The sequence below is a fragment of the Oncorhynchus gorbuscha genome, linkage group LG15 (assembly GCF_021184085.1).
Source record: "Oncorhynchus gorbuscha isolate QuinsamMale2020 ecotype Even-year linkage group LG15, OgorEven_v1.0, whole genome shotgun sequence".
Lineage (NCBI taxonomy): Eukaryota > Metazoa > Chordata > Actinopteri > Salmoniformes > Salmonidae > Oncorhynchus > Oncorhynchus gorbuscha.
In genome coordinates this window covers 30,099,862-30,125,251 of record NC_060187.1, presented here as the reverse complement: position 1 = coordinate 30,125,251, position 25,390 = coordinate 30,099,862, and the positions used below count along the sequence as shown (strand labels likewise).

At 43.5% G+C, this 25,390-nt stretch overlaps 1 protein-coding gene across 1 annotated transcript; it reads left to right on the top strand.

The window, feature by feature from the left end:
• Positions 1-3,954: 3,954 nt before the first annotated feature.
• LOC123997523 (histamine H3 receptor-like) lies at positions 3,955-20,644 on the top strand. The gene is made up of 3 exons (XM_046301860.1): positions 3,955-4,406; positions 4,883-5,049; positions 18,692-20,644. The coding sequence occupies exons 1-3, from the start codon at positions 4,154-4,156 to the stop codon at positions 19,547-19,549; spliced, it is 1,278 nt and encodes a 425-aa protein (XP_046157816.1). The 5' UTR covers positions 3,955-4,153; the 3' UTR covers positions 19,550-20,644.
• The last annotated feature ends 4,746 nt before the right edge of the window (positions 20,645-25,390 follow it).

Here is a 25,390-nt window from a genome sequence, read left to right as displayed (position 1 = left end):
GCTGTATGTGTGTGTGTGAGTGTGTATATACAGTTGAAGTCGGGAGTTTACATACACTTACAGTGCCTTGCGAAAGTATTCGGCCCCCTTGAACTTTGCGACCTTTTGCCACATTTCAGGCTTCAAACATAAAGATATAAAACTGTATTTTTTTGTGAAGGATCAACAACAAGTGGGACACAATCATGAAGTGGAACGACATTTATTGGATATTTCAAACTTTTTTAACAGTGCAAAAACTGAAAAATTGGGCGTGCAAAATTATTCAGCCCCTTTACTTTCAGTGCAGCAAACTCTCTCCAGAAGTTCAGTGAGGATCTCTGAATGATCCAATGTTGACCTAAATGACTAATGATGATAAATACAATCCACCTGTGTGTAATCAAGTCTCCGTATAAATGCACCTGCACTGTGATAGTCTCAGAGGTCCGTTAGAATCACAGAGAACATCATGAAGAACAAGGAACACACCAGGCAGGTCCGAGATACTGTTGTGAAGAAGTTTAAAGCCGGATTTGGATACAAAAAGATTTCCCAAGCTTTAAACATCCCAAGGAGCACTGTGCAAGCGATAATATCGTTCCACTTTATGATTGTATCCCACTTGTTGATTCTTCACAAAAAAATACAGTTTTATATCTTTATGTTTGAAGCCTGAAATGTGGCAAAAGGTCACAAAGTTCAAGGGGGCCGAATACTTTCGCAAGGCACTGTAGATTGAAGTCAATAAAACTCATTTTTCAACCACTCCACACATTTCTTGTAAAGAAAATATAGTTTTGGCAAGTCGGTTAGGACATCTAATTTGTGCATGACACAAGTGATTCTTCCAACAATTGTTTACAGACAGATTATTTCCCATATAATTCACTGTATCACAATTCCAGTGGGTCAGAAGTTTACATACACTAAGTTGACTGTGCCTTTAAACAGCTTGGAAAATTCCAGAAAATTATGTCATGGCTTTAGAAGCTTCTGTAAGGCTAATTGACATAATTTGAGTCAATTGGAGGTGCACCTGTGGATGTATTTCAAGGCCTACCTTCAAACTCAGTGCCTGTTGCTTGACATCATGGGAAAATAAAAACAAATCAGCCAAGACCCCAGAAAAGATTTTGTAGTTCTCCACAAGTCTGGGTCATCCTTGGGAGCAATGTTCAAACACCCGAAGGTCCCAAGTTCATCTGTACAAACAATAGTATGCAAGTATAAACACCATGGGACCACGCAGCCGTCATGCCGCTCAGGAAGGAGATGCGTTCGGTCTCCTAGAGATTAACGTACTTTGGTGCGAAAAGTGCAAATCAATCCCAGAACAACATTAAAGGACCTTGTGAAGATGCTGAAGGATACAGGTACAAAAGTATCTATATCCACAGTAAAACGAGTCCTATATTGACATAACCTGAAAGGCCGCTCAGCAAGGAAGAAGCCACTGCTCCAAAACTGCCATAAAAAAGCCAGACACGGTTTGCAACTGCCCATGTGGACAAAGATCATACTTTTTAGATAAATGTCCTCTGGTCTGATGAAACAAAAATAGAACTATTTGGCCATAATGCCCATTGTTATGTTTGGAGGAAAAAGGGGGAGGCTTGCAAGCCGAAGAACACCATCCCAACAGTGGACCACAGGGGTGGCAGCATCATGTTGTGTGGGTGCTTTGCTGCAGGAGGGACTGGTGCACTTCACAAAATAGATGGCATTATGAAATAATAATAAAATAAAGTGATGATCTTAACTGACCTAAAACAGGGAATTTTTACTTGTATTAAATGTCAGGAATTGTGAAAAACTGAGCTTAAATGTATTTGGCTGAGGTGTATGTAAACTTCCAACTTCAACTGTACATACAGTTGAAGTCAGAAGTTTACATACACCATAGCCAAATACATTTAAGATCAGTTTTTCACAATTCCTGACATTTAATCAGTCAAAATTCCATACCAGGCAGTGATGCAACCAGTCAGGATGCTCTTGATGGTTCAGCGGTAAAACCTTTTGAGGATCTGAGGACCCATTCCAAATCTTTTCAGTCTCCTGAGAGGGAAGAGTAAGCGTGGGATGCCCTTTTCACGACTGTCTTGATGTGTTTGGACCATGACAGTTCGTTAGTGATGTGGACTCCAAGGAACTTGAATCTCTCAATCTACTCCACTACAGCCCTGTCAATGAGAATGGTGGTGTACTCACCCTTCCTTTTCCTATAGTCCACAATCAACTCCTTTTCTTGATCACGTTGAGGGAGAGGTTGTTATCCTGGCACCACACTGCCAGGTCTCTGACCTCCTCCCTATATGTTGTCTCATATTTGTCGGTGATCAGGCCTACCACTGTTGTGTCATTGGGAAACATAATGATGGTGTTTGAGCCGTGCTTGGCCATGCAGTCATGGGTGAACATGGAGTACAGGAGGGGACAGAGCACGCACCCCTGAGGGAACCCCGTGTTGAGGATCAGTGTGGCATATGTGTTGTTACCTACCCTTACCACCTGGGGGCGGTCCGTTAAGAAGTCCATTGATCCAGTTGCAAAGGGAGGTATTTAGTCCCAGGGTCCTTAGCTTAGTTATGAGCTTTGAAGGCTCTATGTTGTTGAACGCTGAACTGTAGTCAATGAATAGCATTCTCACATAGGTGTTCCTTTTGTCCAGGTGGGAAAGAGCAGTGTGTGGTGCAATAGAGATTGCATCATCTGTGGATCTCTTGGGACGGTATGCAAATTGGACTGGGTCTAGGGTTTCTGGGATAATGATGTTGTGAGCCATGACCAGCCTTTCAAATTGCTAATTTTAAAATGGCTTTTTACTGTCCCCAGCACAAGGTGCACCTGTGCAATGACCATGCTGTTTAATCACCTTCTTGATATGCCACACCTGTCAGGTGGCTCGATTATCATGGCAGGAGAAATTCTCACTAACAGGGATATAAACAAATTTGTGCACAAAATTTGAGCGAAATAAGCTTTTTTTGTGCATAGAACATTTTTGGATTTTTTTATTTCAGCTCATGAAACATGGGACCAACACATGTTGCATTTATTTACATTTACATTTAAGTCATTTAGCAGACGCTCTTATCCAGAGCGACTTACAAATTTGATATTTTTGTTCAGTATATTATATATTTCCTTTCCTCTTGGGCCCCCACGGGCCTGGGCCCATGGGCTTCAGCCCCGGTAAGCCCCTGCATTAAACTGGCCCTGAGTACACAGAGAGACCATAGAGCAGAGTTTCCTAATAGGCAGTCTGCGGACCAAATTCGGCACTTTTTATTTTATTGAACAATGGTACATTTAAGCCACTCCACCTGGGAACAGGTGCATTTCATTGCAGTATTGATGCACTAGTATTTAACCATAACTGTGGTCAAGCAAAATTGCAGAATGGTTTTGGCCACAGTTTAATTTACTTCCCTTACAGAGTTAGCGTGGGATGCTTCCAGCTGTCTGGGGACATAGGCCTATACTCAGACAGGAACCATGTGTCAAGTGCACCTGTTTTTTGTGTGTTTTATTCTAGGATGAAAATCTACACAAAAACAAAGCTACATGAAACCACCTTATTTTACACTCTCAATTCGTGTTAGATTTCTTTTCTCAGGCTACCTCGATAAAAAAAAATCCAGCCATCATTATATTCAATGGTTTTATTCCAAGTAGAATACTTTTTCAATCAGAATATTCTGTTTCGTTTTCCATGCACATCAATCTACACTCTTCAGTGACAATTCTTGCTCCCGTGCAGGGCAGCGAACAGTAAATGCGCTACAAAGAACCTACTAGATATACTGTTGCGCGCTGTAGGTTAATTTAGTTTTCCATAATACCATAGACGCACCCTTCTCCATTGCAGACTGAATTCAAAGCGCTCGCGTCGCTCACTAAAAAGTAGCACAAGAACCTATGCTCCCGTAACCCGCCCGGTCACCTTTGAGGACAGGATAAATCACGTCATCCTGCACGACAGCAGACACTGACAAATATTGTTTTAAATCTGTCGGAAGAAATGCCTTTTATTCAGAAGTCAGCTTTCATTTTCAAGACGACTTTCGTATTCGCTTTTCTGCGTCTCTTTTAACATATCTATGGAAATCACATTGATTAGTAGTTTCATAACGAAGGCAAGTGTAATGGTTTTATTATAAGATTAACTATGGGTGCTAATATCCTGGAATCTAATATAAGCACCAACTTCACTCCCGGCGGCTACACGGGGACAGACCACGGAACTGGAGGGGCTCACCCGGGCTATATGATGGTGATTCTTGCCGTGCTTATGATTATTCTGGTAGTCGTGGTTGTGGCTGGCAACGCACTTGTTATCCTGGCTTTCATTGTTGACAAGAGCCTACGAAATCAAAGCAACTACTTCTTCCTCAACCTTGCCATTTCTGATTTTCTTGTTGGTGAGTAGTCTATTCTATTTATATATTTTATCTATCCTGTCTGTGGGTCTGCTATCTAATCTATTTGTCTGTCTAGTATGGCTCTGGTGGGATAATGCCATTTTTTTGTTCATTAAGCTATATAAGACACTGTCAGGTGCCATCATAATGGACAATAATTGTGGAAAGTAAAGAAATGTTTTTTTTTGCATTAACTTTGAAAGAATCTTAGCAAAAGGTTTTCCACAAGGACATTTATAACATATTTATAGAGCTCTTGAATAATTGATGGTTCATGAATGCAAATTAAAACCCAACACACCTTTGGTAATAATTTTTCACACACAATGCTGCCAATACTTTTTCACACATAATGCTGCCACTTGCCAGCAGGCTTGTTTAGAAATTAATTTGCTGTGAAAATGAATTCTGGCATTGATTATGGAGCTATGGACACATTGTTCGGGGTTCAGTCTATACACAGTGTGTCCTTGCAGGTGCATTCTGCATCCCTGTATACATCCCGTACAACCTGACAGGCCGCTGGGTGCTGGGCAGAGGTCTCTGTAAGCTGTGGCTCCTCATGGACTACTTGCTCTGCACTGCCTCTGTCTTCAACATAGTCCTCATCAGCTATGACCGGTTCCTCTCCGTCACCAGAGCAGTGAGTATAGAGAGCTACTGTGCCACATGCAGGCATGCATGCACAACGTGCACACATGCACCCACATGCACAGTAACATTTGAAATGCTGTTTCAAATGCAGGTACTGCATGTTTTACTGTTCATATGGCCCTCCTGCCACTACGCAACTGCTTTACAAGGCCCATTACCAATACAGAGGTACTGCAGAATGGTTTGACAGTCACTGCCAGTAGGACTAAAGGTTGACTCAGCGACGTGACATAGATGCAGAAAGTAAACGGCATGGGTCAATTTCCGCAAAAACTAAGAGCGTTGAACCACAAGGCTCAAATTCTCCAGTGAAGCAAACCCGTGCATATGTAAAGATACTGTGTGTGACCCTGTGAGAGCCAAGTATTGCATGTCTCATCTCATCTGAGTCTACCTTTAATACGTGTCTTGATAGGATGCACCGTGTTGCGGTGGCACTGACTCTGAATGAGCTCTGTTGGAAGTCCAGACAAAGTGGCTCGGTCCTTGTCGACCAGCGTGCTACTCTTTGATCTTCATCTGCTTTTGGGATGCAATCCCTGGATACTCTGGTCTGAATACTAAACTGGACATTGCTTTATCAATCGTATTGAGGTCTCCCTTGTAAAATACCTCAACGTCCTGGATAAATAAAAAATATTATACCCCCTATGTTTTTTTGGGGGGGGGGTCAGTGAAGCTAAAACTTTTCATTTGTCTGTATACTCCAGCATTTTGGATTTGAGATCAAATGTTTTATATGATGCGACAGTACAGAATGTCACATTTTATTTGAAGGTATTTTCATACACATCTGTTTTACTGTTTCGAAACCAATGCACTTGTATCTAGTCCCCCTATTTGAAAGTGTCAAGTATTTGGACAAATTCACTTGTAGTGTATACATTTAGTCAAAAATGTAGTATTTGGTCCCGTATTCCTAGCACACGATGACTACATCAAGCTTGTGACTCTACACATTTGTTGGATGTATTTGCAGTTTGTTTTGGTTGTGTTTCGGATTATGTTGTGCCCAGTAGAAATGAATGGTAAATATTGTATTGTAATTTTGGAGTCACTTTTATTGTATAGAATGTTTTTGAACAAAATGAATGTGGATGCTACCATAATTATGGATAGACACGAATGAAACGTGAATAATGATGATTGAGAAAGTTAAGGATGCACAAAGATCATACCCCAAAACATGCTAACCTCACACCATTACCAATAATGGGAGATTATCATTTTTTGGTGGGGGTATGATATTTATGCCTCTGTAACTTTCTCACTCATCATTATTAAGGATCTGTTATCATGGTAGCAGCCGCAGGAAGTAGGGGAGCTGCCGCATCGCCTGGAAAATCAGAATAAACAAATAATAATAATAAATGAATAAAAATCACATGACTGCCTAGGGCCTAGGGTTGCAAAGAATTGGAAAATTTCCAGTAATTTTCTGGAAATTTTCCATGGGAAGTTATGTTCGGGAACTTTGGAAATTTTGCTTAAATTCATCAAAAAGTTAGTTTATAAGAGTGAACCTTTTTTGTGGGATAAACAAGGCAATTCTTGGTCTTCTGGCATATTTTGGTTAAACTGTCCCCAATTCAATGGAATTGCAACCCTCTGCAGGCACAGTGCATTCTTCCATCACATGTACAGCTGATTCTCAATATCTTTCACACTAATGAGATGCTATTGAGCCCACACTACTACACTGTCTGAGCCAAGGACTACATGCTTTCTGATAAGTTTTGATTATAATACTGGGTGGGGTGAATATATTGTACATGACATACATCGTTTTTTGTTATTTAGTAAATAGTAGCCTACAGCAAAGTGTGTTTAAATAATTTCTAACAATTTCTGTTACTTAGTTTTTGCTACCATGTGGGTTTTAGCTTGATTAAGCCTGCTAACTGAGGAGTGTTAACTCACCTGTTTCATTTTAAAACATTTATCTTACAAAGGAGTTGTTTCATCTAACTGCTTAACTATTTATCTGATCATGGAATTGTATTGGTTGTTTTTGAAACTTTTATTTTCCTAATCTTTACAGGAGAATGTGTCGTGGAAAATCGGTTCAAATATGACACTTGCAAGAACTTGTGAAATCAAAATAGGCTTTTTAATACAAGGTATAGCAAGCCGGAGTGGTCCGCGGAACACACACCTTCCCAAAGCCCCGGCTCCCGTATTTATACACATATAGCATATGGGTCCAACCCATATGCAAATAAACATACTTCCCCTATCCTTCTGCCACCATTATCTTTTTAGTTCAGGCTTCTTGCTTGTTCACGCCCAATAACGCCCATATCTGCTTTCAGTTAGATTATAATGGTGGCAGGACCCTTTCTTTGTCCTAAAAATAATATACGTTTCCTTTATTCTACCGGCCTATTCTTTGGCCCTGTATTTAGCTTATGGTTCTTTTGTATGTATACTCTTATCTAGTGTCAGCCGACTATGTCTCTCCTCTTACTTTAGTGTATCCAGTTCTCCAAGGTGTAGTGTTTCTTTTGTAAGTGGATCAATAGACTATGTGTCTCCTCTTACTTTAGTGTATCCAATTCCCCTAGGCACCTGTGTGTCTCATTTACTCCCACAAATGCCATATCTGATGTGTGGAGACATTTCACTGCAGCTAATGTAGAAGGAAAAGCTGTGTACATTTGCAAATACTGTGCCAAATCATATGTGAAGAATGCAACAAAGATGCAGACTCATCTGGCCAAGTGCATAACATTCCTTCAGCTCTCACAACAAGCAACGTCTGACAAAAGTCCCTCTACTTCTATTTGAGGTGAAAATGATGAATCAGACACCTTATCGATAGCAACAGCTCATGGTCCTCCTGGAATCAGAAGTTTTTTGACTCAATGGAGGAACGTAGTCAGAGAAATGATGAATGTCTTGCTCAAGCTGTGTATGCAACTGTTTCACCTCTGATGCTCACAGGCAATGTGTGTTGGAAGAGATTTCTGAATGTTCTTCGCCCAGCATACACCCCTCCAACCAGACATGCTTTATCTACTCATTTGCTGGATGCAGAGTTCAACAGAGGTCAAGTGAAGGTCAAGCAAATCAGAGAAAGCAACCTGTATTACAATCATCTCTGATGGGTGGTCAAATGTTCGCGAGCAAGTAATAATTAACTACACCATCTCCACCCCTCAACCGGTATTCTCAAGAGCACAGACATAAGGAACAACAGGCACACAGGTCTCTACATTGCAGATTAGCTGAAGACAGTCATCAATGACCTTCGACCACAGAAGATATTTGCACTGGTGACAAACAATGCTGCGAACATGAAGGCTGCTTGGTCTAAAGTGGAGGAGTCCTACGCTCACATCACACCCATTAGCTGTGCTGCTCATGCATTGAATCTGCTCCTCAAGGACATCATGGCACTGAAAACAATGGATACACTCTACAAGAGAGCCAAGGAAATGTTTAGGTATGTGAAGGGTCATCAAGTTATAGCAAATTTGAGGCTTTTTGAGCCTGACAATGAGCCACCCTCAATAAGGTTGGAAAGTGACATTGAAGATGAGGCCTCAGAATCTGATGTTCAAGAGGTGGACATTGAGGAGGTCCAGGGAGAAGACATGGAAGCCTGAGAGGAAGACAACCAAAGCTATAGTTTCTAGACTATCATTTTACAGATGTATGTTGAAAATGTTTTTGGGAGATGCGATAGATCATTGGGGATCATTCAATATTCCCTTTCTTTTGTTGTTCAGTGAAATCATCCCATGTGGATAGTCAACTAATTTAATTAAGGTTAAATTTGTAACTAAATCGTTTTTTTATTTCTATTGGAAGGATTTCATCATTTGCAATTGTCTACTTATGATTTTTTTTTCACTGGTATGGTAGATTTGCAATGGAAGAATGTGCAAAGTAGAAATAAAAATAATGGGGTGCAAAGGAGCAAAATAAATAAATAAATAAAATACAGTAGGGAAAGAGGTAGTTGTTTGGGCTAAATTATAGGTGGGCTATGTACAGGTGCAGTAATCTGTGAGCTGCTCTGACAGTTGGTTCTTAAAGCTAGTGAGGGAGATAAGTGTTTCCAGTTTCAGAGATTTTTGTAGTTCGTTCCAGTCATTGGCAGCAGAGAACTGGAAGGAGAGGCGGCCAAAGAAAGAATTGGTTTTGGGGGTGAATAGAGAGATATACCTGCTGGAGCGTGTGCTACAGGTGAGAGATGCTATGGTGACCAGCGAGCTGAGATAAGGGGGGACTTTACCTAGCAGGGTCTTGTAGATGACATGGAGCCAGTGGGTTTGGCGACGAGTATGAAGCGAGGGCCAGCCAATGAGAGCGTACAGGTTGCAATGGAGGGTAGTATATGGGGCTTTGGTGACAAAACGGATTGCACTGTGATAGACTGCATCCAATTTGTTGAGTAGGGTATTGGAGGCTATTTTGTAAATGACATCGCCAAAGTCGAGGATTGGTAGAATGGTCAGTTTTACAAGGGTATGTTTGGCAACATGAGTGAAGGATGCTTTTGTAATGCTCCGGGTGTCGTGGGTGTGGAGTCAAATGCAGGAGACAGAGTTCAATGCTGTGCGTCTTTACTAGCACCAAACGCACCACAGGGTGCACACAAAAGTAACGTTCCCAAACACAGGGGGGAAAGTACAAATAGAAAAAATCACGACTAAGCACGTACCTCTACAACAGAGCCGAAGGTTTACAATAAAATAATCCCGCACAACAACCAGGCGGGCCGGCTGTCTAATAAAGACAAACTAATTAAACATAAACAGGTGCTACCACTAAACATACAAGGAGGGGGAGGAAAAACAATCAGTGGCAGCTAATAGGCCGGTGATGACGACCGCCGAGCGCCACCCGCCCGGGAAGGGGAACCACCCTCGGTCGGACTCGTGACAGTACCCCCCTCTGACGCGCGCTCCCGCAGCGCCGACACCGGCCTCGAGGTCGCCCGGAGGACGAGGTGCAGGGCGATCCGGATGGAGGCGATGGAAATCCCTCAACATGGATGGATCCAAGATGTCCCCCACCGGTACCCAGCACCTCTCCTCCGGACCGTACCCTCCCAGTCCACGAGGTACTGCAGGCCCCTCACCCGGCGTCTTGAGTCCAGAATGGCCCGGATCGTGTACGCCGGGGTCCCCTCGATGTCCAGAGGGGGGGGAGGGACCTCCGGTACCTCACTGTCCTGCAGGGGACCAGCTACCACCGGCCTGAGGAGAGACACATGAAACGAGGGGTTAATACGATAATAGGAAGGGAGTTGTAATCGATAACACACCTTGTTTATTCTCCTCAGGACTTTAAAGGGCCCTACACACTGCAGACCCAGCTTCCGGCAGGGCAAGCGGAGAGGTAGGTTTCGGGTCGAGAGCCAGACCCTGTCCCCCGGTACAAACACGGGGGCCTCACTGCGGTGGCGGTCAGCACTCCTCTTCTGCCGTCCACTCGCTTGTCGTAGAGATTCCTGGATGGCCCTCCAGGTCTCCTTGGAGCGCTGTACCCATTCCTCCACCGCAGGAGCCTCGGTCTGGCTCTGATGCCATGGTGCCAGGACCGGCTGGTACCCCAACACACACAGAAAAGGGGACACGTTAGTAGAGGAGTGGCGTAGTGAGTTCTGAGCCATTTCAGCCCAGGGAATGTATCGTGCCCACTCCCCTGGCCGATCCTGGCAATACAAACGCAGAAACCTACCCACCTCCTGGTTCAATCTCTCCACCTGCCCATTACTCTCGGGGTGATAACCGGAGGTCAGGCTGACAGAGACCCCCAAGCGTTCCATGAACGCTCTCCATACCCGAGACGTGAATTGGGGGCCCCGATCAGAAACGATGTCCTCCGGCACCCCGTAGTGCCGAAAGACATGGGTAAATAATGCCTCCGCAGTCTGCAGGGCTGTAGGGATACCGGGCAACGGGAGGAGACGGCAGGACTTAGAAAACCGATCCACAATCACTAGAACCGCGGTGTTCCCCTGAGACGGCGGGAGATCGGTCAGGAAATCTATGGACAGATGTGACCATGGCCGCTGTGGAACGGGGAGGGGTTGTAGCTTCCCTCTAGGAAGGTGCCTAGGAGCCTTACTCTGAGCGCACACTGAACAAGAGGAGACATAACCCTTAACGTCCTTAACCAACGTAGGCCACCAATACCTCCCCTGAAGGCTCCCCACTGTCCTCGTCATCCCTGGGTGACCCGAGGAGGGTAGGACGTGAGCCCACCGAATCAGTTTGTCCCGAACACCAAGCGGCACGTACCTTCGCCCCGCTGGACACTGAGGAGGCGCGGGTTCAGCCCGTAACGCCCGCTCGATGTCCGAGTCTACCTCCCATACCACTGGGGCTACCAGCTTAGAGGCGGGAAGGATGGGAGTAGGTTCGGTGGACCCCTCCTCGGTGTCATAAAGGCGGGACAGTGCGTCTGCCTTCACGTTCTGGGAGCCCGGTCTATAAGACAAAGTAAACCGGAACCGGGTGAAGAACATGGCCCACCTTGCCTGACGTGGGTTAAGTCTCCTAGCTGCCCGAATATACTCCAGATTCTGGTGGTCGGATGTAGTACTAAATGCGGTTTTCCACTCGTCTCCCTTCCGAATACGCACCAGACTATACGCGCTCCTGAGGTCCAGTTTTGTGAAGAACTGCGCTCCGTGGAACGATTCCACCGCCGTAGCGATGAGAGGTAGAGGGTAACTATACCCCACTGTGATAGCGTTTAGACCTCTATAATCGATACACGGACGCAAACCTCCCTCCTTTTCCTCACAAAAAAGAAACTCGAGGAGACGGGTGAAATGGAGGGCCGAATGTACCCCTGTCCCAGCGACTCCGTGACATATGTCTCCATTGCCAACGTTTCCTCCTGGGACAGCGGGTACACGTGACTCTTGGGAAGCGCAGCGTCTACTTGGAGATCTATCGTACAATCCCTTCCCGGTCGATATGGTGGTAATTTAGTCGCTTTCACTTTACTGAAAGCGATTGCCAAATCGGCATACTCGGGGGGAATGCACACCGTGGAACCCTGGTCTGGACTCTCCACCGACGTGGCACCGATGGAAACTCCCAAACACCTTCCAGAACACTCCTCTGACTACCCCTGGAGAACCCCCCTGTCTCCATGAAATTTTAGGATTGTGCCGGGCCAACCAGGGAGTCCCCAGCACCACTGGAAACGCAGGCGAATCAATAATAAAAAAACTGATACGCTCCCTATGATTCCCCTGCGTCACCATGTCCAGTGGGACTGTGGTCTCCCTGATCATCCCTGACCCTAATGGCCGGCTATCTAGGGAGTGCACGGGGAAAGGAGAATCTATCGGCACCAGCGGAACCCCTAACCTAAGGGCGAGTCCGCGATCCATAAAGTTCCCAGCTGCGCCTGAATCGACTAGCGCCCTATGCTGGGAAGAGGGAAAAAAAGTGAAGGAAAGAGATTAAGACAAACATATGGCCAACAAGGGGTTCTGGGTGAGTTTGATGCTGACTCACCTGGGGTGACCGAGAAGCGTTCCGCCTGCCATCTCTACTCCCAGACGGACCCCCCCAGCACCGATCAGACGTGTGCCCTCTCCGACCACAGTTGGTGCAGGGAAGGCCACCTCCTCCGGTACCCCTCGGCGTAGCCCCTCCCAACTCCATGGGAATGGGAGCGGAGGGGCTGGGTGGTGGAACGCACAGAACCCTCTCTGAACGCCCGCGGGCAGCCAGCAGATTATCCAGTCGAATGGACATGTCGATCAGCTGATCCAGTGACAGAGTGGTGTCCCGACACGCTAACTCCCGGCGGACGTCCTCTCGGAGACTACACCTGTAGTGGTCCATAAGGGCCCTGTCGTTCCACCCAGATCCGGCTGCCAAGGTCCGGAACTCCAGCGCGTAATCCTGGGCGCTCCTCTTCTCCTGCCTGAGATGAAATAGTCGTTCTCCCACCGCTCGGCCGTCTAGAGGGTGATCAAACACGGCACGGAAGCGGCAGGAAAACTCTGTGTAGTGCTCCCGCTGAGTCTGGGCCATTCCAGACTGCGTTCGCCCACTCCAGAGCACGACCCGTGAGGCAGGAGATGAGGACACTCACCCTCTCTGCTCCTGAGGGAGTGGGTCTGATGGTGGCCAGGTATAGCTCCAGCTGAAGCAGAAACCCCTGGCAACCCGCCGCCGCTCCATCATAAGCCCTCGGTAGCGTCAGACGGAGGGTGCTGGAGTCGGGAGATGGGGAGTCCGGAATCGTGGGTGCCGAAGGTGGAGAGAGGAGACCACTCCTCTCCCATCTTTCCATTCTCTCCATCACCTGATCCATCGCGGATCCGATCCGATGGAGGACGGTGGTGTGGTGGAGAACCCGTTCCTCCATCGATGGGAGAGGGTTGGCTGCTGCTCCTGCTGACTCCATCAATCTGATAGGTACGGGATTCTGTAATGCTCCGGGTGTCGTGGGTGTGGAGTCAAATGCAGGAGACAGAGTTCAATGCTGTGCGTCTTTACTAGCACCAAACGCACCACAGGGTGCACACAAAAGTAACATTCCCAAACACAGGGGGGAAAGTACAAATAGAAAAAATCACGACTAAGCACGTACCTCTACAACAGAGCCGAAGGTTTACAATAAAATAATCCCGCACAACAACCAGGCGGGCCGGCTGTCTAATAAAGACAAACTAATTAAACATAAACAGGTGCTACCACTAAACATACAAGGAGGGGGAGGAAAAACAATCAGTGGCAGCTAATAGGCCGGTGATGACGACCGCCGAGCGCCACCCGCCCGGGAAGGGGAACCACCCTCGGTCGGACTCGTGACAGCTTTGTTGCAAAATAGGAAGCCAATTCTAGATTTAACTTTGGATTGGAGATGTTTTATATGGGTATGGAAGGAGAGTTTACAGTCTAACCAGACACCTAAGTATTTGTAGTTGTCCACGTATTCCAAGTCAGAGCCGTCCAGAGTAGTGATGTTGGACAGGCGGGCAGATTCAGGTAGCGATCGGTTGAAGAGCATGCATTTAGTTTTACTTGTATTTAAGAGCAATTGGAGGCCACGGAAGGAGAGTTGTATGGCATTGAAGCTTGCCTGGAGGGCCTAAGTATACAGAATGGTGTCGTCTGCGTAGAGGTGGATCATGATAAGGTAAAATGTTTTTGTTTCTGTGTCCATATTATAAGGTAAATATATAAAATGCAAAAAACATCTACATTTAAATGGTATTAATATTAATATGCACATATATCCGTTAATTCCCATATATTCCCACGGAAAGTTTCCACAGCTGAATATTCCCCAAAATGTGCAACCCTAATTGGTCCTTTACTAGTATTAGTGGACCGATATAGACATCTGTAGCGTAGGCGCAAATATATATTTTTTCAGCATCTTCACTTTGCCACAAAAGGTAGTTGCATCATTAAGCAATAAGGTCCGAGGTGTTGTGGAATATGGCCAATATAACCACAGCTAAGGGCTGTTCTTAGGCACGATGCAACGTGGTAAATTGGCCATATGCTACAAACCCCTGAGGTGCCTTATTGCTATTATGAACTGGTTACCAATGTAATTAGACAGGTAAAAAATGTATGTTTTGTCACACCTGTGGTATACGGTATGACAAATCAGCCAATCAGCATTCAGGGCTCGAACCACCCAGTTTATAATTAAGAACATTATCTTGCAGGATTCAATAGCTGGAATTGTAAGAGTTGTTGCCCTGTCCATTTCTCTGTGATTGCCATTCTAATGGAATCCAGAAAGAACAAACCTTTTCCTCAAACATCCACATCAAATGGTGCAAAGCTATGGGCAAAGACACAAAACATCTGCATCAAATTCAATATTTTTCTTCATCAAATAACAGTATTTGTGCAGTATTAATATACCATCCTTACAAACCACTTAATGGAAAAGGAATGAGTAGACCTTTTCAGTTTTCACGTTGAAATAAGTTGCATTTCAATGTGCTTCATGAAACTGGAAAACAAATATCAAGCAAGTATTTCCATATTCCACAAGTAATATCAGATTAACTGTTTAGTACAGATAATTATCAGACTCAAGTTGAAAATGCTGGTAAACACTCAAATACTGTACATTTAGTTTAAATATTTTAACAAAAGTTGTGCACTTGGCCTTTACTAGTCCTGTATTAGCAGACCAGATATAGACATCTTCAGTGCAAGTATTGTTTCTCAGGGAACCCCCTTCCCCCCTCCATCATAAAATAAAATGCAGCACCCCCACCCCCACCCCCAAACAACTTCCCGCGGCTATGGTAGCATCCACATTAATTTAGAAGTGTTCAGAATGACACAATACATGATTTACCATTCATTTATTATGGGCACAACCATAATCTGAAACACAAACAAAACAAACTGCAAATGCATCCAACATTTGAGTCCCAAGCTTGACGTAGTCATTGCATGCTAGGAATACGGGACCAAAAACAAAAATTTGGACTAAATTTAATACACTATAAATTAATTTGTCCAAATACTTATGACTCCTTCAAATTGGGGACTAGATACATAAAGTGCTTTAATCTCTAAACGATACAACAGACATGTATGAAAAGGTAAAAGGTGACATTCTGTACTGTCGCCTCATATAAAACATTTGGTGTCAAATCCAAAATGCTGGAGTACAGCTTTACTGTCCAAATATATACATAGGGGTGTGTACTTTATATATATTCCATGTGACTATGTAGAGCATTCAGAAATGTAATGATAACTAAATAGTTTTGTTGCCCTATGAAGGGGCACTCTCTAAGCATGATATCATAGCCCAATCTCTCTCAACCATTCATCTTAAATGCTAGTTTTGGCCAATCAATATTGTTCATGACAATACAAATATTGATATTTCTTACACAGCACCAGCAAGACTGCCACCTTATTGTGACCCTAGAGGGGTTTTGTCACTTTGTAACTGCTGTATTTAATTTCCTTGTGCAATTTAATATGAACTATTATATACGCACTCACCCACCTAGACAGAAGACACTGATTAATGAACCCAAGGGTTCATGCAACAGGCAGTCTTTACAAACAGTTTACTGAAGGACATGGAAACAACAACGAGGAGAAACTATGATGAACATGCTCAGGGAGGCATGCTCAGGGAGGCAAGTCGACTAGTTATGTCCTAATGTAAATGCTGCTGTGTACTTTCACAAGTTAAACAAAGCACATTTGAATCAATGCTCTTTGTAGTTTTTACATTTACATAATTTAGCTGACACTTTTATCCAGAGCAATTAGGGTAAAGTGCATTGCGCAAAGGCACATCAACAGATGTTTTTACCTAGTCAGCTCAGGGATTCGAACCAAGTGACCTTTCGGTTACTGGCCCAATGCTCTCAATGGCTAGGTCACTTGAATTTGTTTGACTTTGTTTGATTTGAAGACTATTTAATGCAAAATAGTCAATTGTTTTGGTGGAAAATTGATTGTCCGATGTACTTTCTTAGAATATGTCTCCAATCTATTTTCTGTTTCGGTCATTTGCTTATCAGCACAATGGCTTCCTGAGAGAGGAATGAAATGCAGATAGTATTAAAGCTATGTTTATGTAGTGTGTTGATGTAGATATTCAAAGTCTCTACATGTATAGTAAAGAACATGCAGAACATCTGTGACTGGTAGGTATCAGTAGGTTCTCGATTCTGGGTATGTAAAGGGTCACTATACTTTATCTGGAGCTGCATAAGTGAATGTGTCATACAATATTTTATCATAATAAAATATCGTTTTTTACATTCAAACATTATACAAAGTTTAAAAGGTTACTTTACAGTGGTTGTAAAGTTTTCTAGCGGAATATCTTTCTGGTTCCCTGATTAACAATGAATACATATTAATACATAATAAAACAAGTACAGTACAGTGCTGCATGTAGTGTTTGATAATGAGTTACAATGATGGAAAATAACCCCTGTCTGTAGAGTGTATGTTTGATCTTGTTATTGCTCCCAGTGCTCACAGTCTCCATGATTGACAGCAAAGTCAGTATACCTAGACGCAGCCATGACAAACAACAAAGTCAGTATACCTAGACGCAGCCATGACAAACAACAAAGTCAGTATACCTAGACGCAGCCATGACAAACAACAAAGTCAGTATACCTAGACGCAGCCATGACAAACAACAAAGTCAGTATACCTAGACGCAGCCATGACAAACAACAAAGTCAGTATACCTAGACGCAGCCATGACAAACAACAAAGTCAGTATACCTAGACGCAGCCATGACAAACAACAAAGTCAGTATACCTAGACGCAGCCATGACAAACAACAAAGTCAGTATACCTAGACGCAGCCATGACAAACAACAAAGTCAGTATACCTAGACGCAGCCATGACAAACAACAAAGTCAGTATACCTAGACGCAGCCATGACAAACAACAAAGTCAGTATACCTAGACGCAGCCATGACAAACAACAAAGTCAGTATACCTAGACGCAGCCATGACAAACAACAAAGTCAGTATACCTAGACGCAGCCATGACAAACAACAAAGTCAGTATACCTAGACGCAGCCATGACAAACAACAAAGTCAGTATACCTAGACGCAGCCATGACAAACAACAAAGTCAGTATACCTAGACGCAGCCATGACAAACAACAAAGTCAGTATACCTAGACGCAGCCATGACAAACAGCAAAGTCAGTATACCTAGACGCAGCCATGACAAACAACAAAGTCAGTATACCTAGACGCAGCCATGACAAACAACAAAGTCAGTATACCTAGACGCAGCCATGACAAACAACAAAGTCAGTATACCTAGACGCAGCCATGACAAACAACAAAGTCAGTATACCTAGACGCAGCCATGACAAACAGCAAAGTCAGTATACCTAGACGCAGCCATGACAAACAACAAAGTCAAGTTGTTCAGTTTGATGACATTGATTTTGATGACATCTCAGCAATTGTTGTTTATTTGATCGCCAGGAAAAAGACTGCGAGAGACAGAGGTAGGTGGGGAATCGGGGACAGAGAAAGGGAGGTGAAGATGAACAAAGCAAACAGAGAGATAAGGTGAAATGGAAATGGAAGGTGAAAAGCTCATTCCTGGGTGAAGAGAATGGTGAAGAGGAGAGGGAGAGAGCAGACAGACAGATGTGCCTCCACACTCTCCTGTATTATTATTCAGTATCACACTCAGCCTAAAGCTCTCCTGCTCTTCTGGCTTCACTGAGATACCATGGAGGAGGGGCTCTTGAATCCTATCACCTAAGGAAATAATACCTCCCCCATAGGTCCAAATAAGGCCTTAAAGTAATGGATCCAATACACCTTTACAAATGTTTATATTTATTTTACCTTTATTTAACTAGGCAAGTCAGTTAAGAACAAATTCTTATTTTCAATGACGGCCTAGGAACAGTGGGTTAACTGCCTTGTTCAGGAGCAGAATGACAGATTTTTATCTTGTCAGCTCAGGGATTCAATCATGCAACCTTTCTGTTACAAGTCCAACGCTCTAACCACTAGGCTACCTGTATTGAGAGACATGGAATTGATTATGCAGTTTATTACATCTGTATTTTTAAAAAATATGGTGATATTATTATTAAATGTTACTGTGAGGTTTTGTATGCTATTTTTCTCACTTCACTTCTCTACTTCCAGGTGAAATATAGAGCTCAGCGGAGCATGACCCACCATGCTGTGGTGAAGATGGTGGCTGTGTGGGTGTTGGCCTTCCTTCTCTATGGCCCTGCCATTATCTTCTGGGAGCTGGTTGTGGGTAAAAGCATCGTCCCTGCCGACGAGTGTTTCGCTGAGTTCTACTGCACCTGGTACTTCCTACTCAGTGCGTCTACGTTTGAGTTCTTCACCCCCTTTATCTCTGTGACCTTCTTCAACCTGTGCATCTACCTGAACATCCAGAGAAGGAACAAGAGCAGGGCTATCCGTAAGGAGGACACCAAGGCACACAGGGACAGGGGCAGTCTCAGGGACGGGGGTGCTACCTTGTCTGTGTTTTTTGTCAAGACTCGCAAGGTATCATCGAGTGAGCCAACCGCTGTTTCAGAGGTGATAGAGGAGGACGAGGAGCTGTCGCCATCCTCCAGTGGGGAGCCCAGCAGCGGACACACCTTCATTCAGAGAAACAAGGGCCCTTCCTGCAGGAAAACTTCCAGGCTCCTCCAATTCCAGGCCCCCATCGTGCCATCCAGCAGGAGCTCAGAGGGCTCCCGCCTCTCCCGCGACAAGAAGATTGCCAAGTCGCTGGCCATTATAGTGTGCATTTTCGGGATCTGCTGGGCACCTTACACCCTAACGATGATAATACGAGCGGCCTGTAGCGGGCGATGTGTGGAGCACTACTGGTACGAGGTGACGTTTTGGCTCTTGTGGCTGAACTCTGGTATTAACCCTTTCCTTTACCCTCTATGCCACAGCAGCTTCCGAAGGGCTTTTGCTAAGATACTGTGCCCCAAGCGTCAGTCTGTCCAACCTCACATTGAGACCCAGTCTTGCTAGTGATGCAACGTATGGCTGGCTGGGAGTCACTGGAGTGAGAAGACTACTGCAAATGGATATGGATTTTTTTCCTCAGGCATTGTGGAATGTTGTGTACATAGCTCAGCCATGAATAGGAGTGTGAAACCCTTTTTTAGATACTCACTTTGGTCTTTGTTATTCAAATATGATAGAAAAAATGTTATTACTGATATCCCTGTTTTTTTGTTTCAGACACATCAAATCCTTCTATGTGCCAAGTTTGAAATTTGCACTTAGAGGGTAAAACCAAGTGTTTGTATTTACATTTCAGAAGTGAATCTACATATACTGTAATATTGAAATACTAGTTGTTGTAGATATATTTGTTGTGTTGTTGCTAATGCATTCGGGTGTGAATAGTGTAGGTGCAGATGCTCCTAGGACTGGGAGGAAATCTCAAATCTTATCAGTGCTTCGTGTCTCTGCCAGTTATAGATCTGAATGGTACTGGTATACTTGTAAATGTGCTATGTAGAAAAAGATTTTCACTGTTATTTTCAGTGAAATGTGAAAGAATAGTTCAGTGTAATACCAAATCAAGTGTTCCTTGGTGTGTGTGTGATTTTCATGTGTTTACCCCTACTTCTACATCACTTTGTTGCGAACATGGTGATGACACAGAGGTAATATACAGATGGAGGATCTTAATTTGAGCCAGTTTGCTAGAGCAGGAAAATAATAATGCAGCAACAGGAAATGTGAATGATGATGCAAATTATAATTAATGGACATTTTGGTAGGGGTTCATACATTTTTCATAAGGGTAAATCAAGTCTCAAGTTTCAATGTGGAAATTACAAACTTCAGAAGCCTTTTTAAACCTTTTTTAATAGTAGGTTCTGTACTAATGTTAAAGAAAGGCTGAGGCAGTGATACTTTATGAATAAATATATTAACTAAATAATAAAATGTCTAAGGATGGTGCTACACCATCTGGCATAAAAAGAAAAGGGGACAGTTTGATGCAAAATCTTTAAATAAAGGTTAGAATCTAATAACAATAAAGGTTTAAAAAAAATAAGGGTTAGAAAATCTACACATAATACCCCATAATAACAAAGTGAAAACAGGTTTTTAGAAATTGTTGCAAATGTATTACAACTCAGAAATACCTTATTTACATAAGTATTCAGACCCTTTTCTATGAGACTCGAAATTGAGCTCAGGTGCATCCTGTTTCCATTGATCATCCTTGAGATATTTATACAACTTGGAGTCCACCTGTGGTAAATTCAATTGATTGGACATGACTTGGAAAGGCACACACCTGTCTATGTAAGGTCCCATAGTTGACAGTGCATGTCAGAGCAAAAATCAAGCCATGAGGTCGAAGGAATTGTCCGTAGAGCTCCAAGACAGGATTGTGTCGAGGCACAGATCTGGGGAGGGTACCAAAACATTTCTGCAGCACTGAAGGTCCCCAAGAACTCAGTGTGGCCTCCATCATTCTTAAATGGAAGAAGCTTGGAACCACCAAGACTCTTCCTAGAGCTGGCCGCCCGGCCAAACTGGGCAATCAGAGGAGAAGGGCCGTGGTCACTCTGACAGAGCTCCAGAGTTCCTCTGTGGAGATGGGAGAACCTTCCAGGACAACCATCTCCGCAGCATTCCACCAATCAGGCCTTTATGGTATAGTGACCAGACGGAAGCCACTCCTCAGTAAAAGGCGTATGGCAGCCCGCTTGGAGTGTGCCAAAAGGCAATGAGAAAAAAGATTCTCTGATCTGATGAAATCAAGATTTAACTCTTTGGCCTGAATGCCAAGCGTCACATCTGGAAGAAACCTTGCATGGTGGTGGCAGCATCATGCTGTGGGGATATTTTTCTGCGGCAGGGACTGGGAGACTAGCCAGGATTGAGGCAAAGATGAACAGAGCAAAGTACAGAGAGATCCTTGATGAAAACCTGCTCCAGAGCGCTCAGGACCTCAGACTGGGGTGAAGGTTCACCTTCCAACAGGACAACAACCCTAAGCACACAGCTAAGAGAATGTAGGAGTCTCTGAAAATCCTTGAGTGGCACAGCCAGAGCCCGGACTTAAACCTGATTGAACATCTCTGGAGTGACCTGAAAATAGCTGTGCAGCAACACTCCCCATCCAACCTGACAAAGCTTGAGAGGATCTGCAGAGAAGAATGGGGGAAACTTCCCAAATACAGTTGTGCCAAGCTTGAAGTGTCATACTCAGGAAGACTCGAGGCTATAAGCGCTGCCGAAGCTGCTTCAACAAAGTACTGAGTAAAGGGTCTGAATACTTATGTAAATTTGATATCAGTTTTTTAATTTTAATACATTTTAAATAATTTCTAAAAACATGTTTTGCTTAGTGATAGTGTGTGTAGATTGATGAGGTGAAAAAAATATTTCATCCATTTTAGAATAAGGCCGTAATGTAACAAAATGTGGAAAAAGTCAAGGGGTCTGAATACTTTCCGAATGCAATGTATATAACAGTCTTTTTACTATAGGCAAGATCAACACTGATAGCAGCAAACATGTATGGCAGCAAGACTTTGGGGTGACCATCGCTAATTGTGAATAGGAAGCTATTCTTGCCAATGCAAAGAAAATATGTTGTTCCTATACAACTCATCAGCTACAGTTTAAGATGTAAATATGAGCCTGCATGTTTTGGGGTATGTCCCAAATGTAAGTAGCAGAAAGGTACTAATGCACATCTCATCTGGTACTGTCCTATTGTTAAATATTTCTGAAAAGAGGTGAAAAGGGCAATTTCAAATACTTTGGGCTCTCCAATTGGTTTACAGCCTCTCCAATATCTTATGCGTCTACACTCAGCTAACCCTGCACTGAAATGTCATAAAAACTATTTGATCTAATGTGCTACGCTGCTAGATTAACAATTCTTCAATCATGGATAGATGACACTAAACCAAAACAATTCCTGGTGGCTCAGAAATCTGTTATGGTTGTTTCCCCTGGAAAGACTGACTTTTGTCCTGAAATGATGTTGAACCAAGGTGGAATAGATGTTGAATTGACGTCTGTGCCTATTGAGTTGATGAGATTTTTGCATATCTGGAGTCCTGTAGGTTCAATTTATAGGAGAACAGTGTGTGAATATATTGTTGAAGGGGATTGCCAACCCATAACCCACCAAGCCTCTGAGTGTTGCTGTTTTGGTACCATTGGAAATCAGTACTTTTAATAATTTTTTGGTCGGGAAGTGGAATAGGGAGAGGGGTGGGAAATTATTATTAGGACATTGAAATAAGCTTTTTATTTTTCATGGAAGCACATTTGTCAAAAATAAAAATGGTAGATTACAGTGACACTGCTATATTTTTTTCCGTTTTTTTGTCCCCCGCAATAAAATCGGGATGGGGACCGTGCTTCTTTCACCAACCTTTTAAAAAAATATTCGTATTTTGTAAATGTCGATTGCTCCGTGTTATTGTTGGTTTTATCTGTATGGAAAACGTAAAATAAAATTATTGAAAGCCTTGTGTCCTAAACACAGGGCCCTACTCATGAGGTCCAGTGGTAGCCAGGTGCTAGGTGTGGATACACAAGGCTAGATAGAGAGGGTGGAATCTGTATAGATGGCTATTTTCTGCAACAATATTGTCATAAACAGAATTAGCAGCATTTTCCATAACATAAACAACCAGAAACAGCAGGGCTTTTCACATATACCCATCAAAACATGTTCTGTTCATGTGGAAATAATAATTGGAGTCTGCCAGTGTGAATGGCTTTTTGAAGGGATGAGAAAGTCAATAAGATTTTGGGGCACTTTTAAAAGGTTAGCAGATGTTGGGGAAAAATCGACGGAGGTTTTAGTAACCTGGACAGAGACGGCGGTGGACTTGCAAATGGAAAACAAATTGAGCAGTAGCACCATTGACATTTGTTTCTGTTCACAGCAGGAGACCTGGAAATCCAATACTGTCAGGCTCTCAAAATAGTGTGAATTGAGAGTACATGGTCTAGCTACACCCGTGCATATTCTACATCCAACTTATTGTAACCAACTGAACTAGTGGGTCCTTTTAACCTCAAGTGTTGGACCATAGCATTTTTTGTTCATTTATGAGAATTTCACAGGAAATACACTATATATACAAAAGCCATGCAATCTCCATAGACAAACATTGACAGTAGAATTGCCTTACTGAAGAGCTCAGTGACTTTCAGCGTGGCACCGTTATAGGATGCCACCTTTCCAACAAGTCAGTTCGTCAAATTTCTAACCTGCTTGAGCTGCCCCGGTCAACTCTAAGTGCTGTTATTGTGAAGTGGAATGTCTAGGAGCAACAACAGCTCAGCCGCGAAGTGGTAGGCCACACAAACTCACATAACGGGACCGTCGAGTGCTGAAGCACGTAGCTACACTCACTACCGAGTTCCAAACTGTCTCTGGAAGCAACGTCAGCACAATAAATGTTCGTCGGGAGCTTCATGAAATGGGTTTCAATGGCTGAGCAGCCGCACACACAAGCCTAAGGTCACCATGCAAAATGCCAAGTGTCAGCTGGAGTGGTGTAAAGCTCGCTGCCATGGGACTCTGGAGCAGTGGAAACTCGTTCTTTGGAGTGATGAATCACGTTTCACCATCTGGCAGTCCGATGAATGAATCATACTTTTGGTCATGTAGTGTAGTTAAGTGATGATAATGATAATGCTGTGTAATCACACTCACACATAATTTGTGAATCCTTCTTTGTGTGTGTGCATGCGTGTTGTGTTACCATGGCAATTATACTCCCATATCACAATAAGAGCTGTGATCTGAGGACGGACATTAGTACTTTGCTGGCAGAGAAGGTTTGTGTCTCCCACAACCTACATTCTAAAGGGTGAACAGTCAATTCTGAGTGAGTGACAATTGCAGGTAAAAAAGTGAAGATCTTTATATTTTGTGTTCTTGATGACTCAGGTAAGTAATATAACAACACTTAGTCATAGTAATGATATTGTGTTATATAAAGTCATAAAATAGGAGTTATTGTAATGTCTGAAATTGTCTTTCAACAAAAAAATGGGGGCCAAATGGACATTTGTCTTCCTGCTGAATGTCTACCACACCAAAGTGTTAGAATCTCAGGGAGAAGGTAGTACAATATATAATAATTTTCAATAGTTTTACTATATTTAGTTAATTTATAATGTTACACTATCATCAAGTCTACCCTTTTTTCAGTCTGCCCACAGGGAGTGAAGGCTGATGTTGCTATACTTATGGAGGACTCTTTTAGCATACCACCAAAAGGCTTTATGATTATGAAGAAGTTTCTGGATACCGTGGTTCGTGCTTTTTTCGGGCACCGACCATATTAGAATTGGCCTGATAAAGTGTAGTAACTCACCACATGTTGTGTTCAGGCTCAATGACCATACGACCAGAAGGGAAATCCTGAAGGGTATACAGTATACACCGTTCTACAACTGGGAGGTAACACATATACTGGAAAGGCCTTGCGGTCTATGGTGGCTCTGTTTCAGAAGGGTAAAGGCAGCAGGGCAAGTGAGGGTGTTCCCCAGATTGGGATGGTCATCACAGATGGACAAGCCATGGATCCCTTTGACATGGAAAGGTCAGCAAAGCTGCTGGGGAAACATGGTGTTTCTCTCATGGCCATTGGTATTGAAATCACTTCAAAGGAAGATCTGTTCAAGATCACTGGCACCTGGCAGAGAAGGTGTCCAACACCCCAACAGGTACTTACAGTCACTAGTGAAAGTCTACAGACCCCTTCCACAGTCTTCACATTTTGCTGCCTTAAAATTATATCCAAAAAGGGAATAAATTAGATGTTTTTCCTACCGATCTACACAACGTACTAAATGTTCAAAGTA

Coding starts and splice junctions, on each gene's coding strand:
- LOC123997523 (XM_046301860.1), top strand. CDS start 4,154: ATGGGTGCTAATATCCTGGAATCTAATATAAGCACCAACTTCACTCCC. Junction 4,407..4,882: donor CATTTCTGATTTTCTTGTTG/GTGAGTAGTCTA, acceptor GTGTCCTTGCAG/GTGCATTCTGCATCCCTGTA. Junction 5,050..18,691: donor TCCTCTCCGTCACCAGAGCA/GTGAGTATAGAG, acceptor CTCTACTTCCAG/GTGAAATATAGAGCTCAGCG.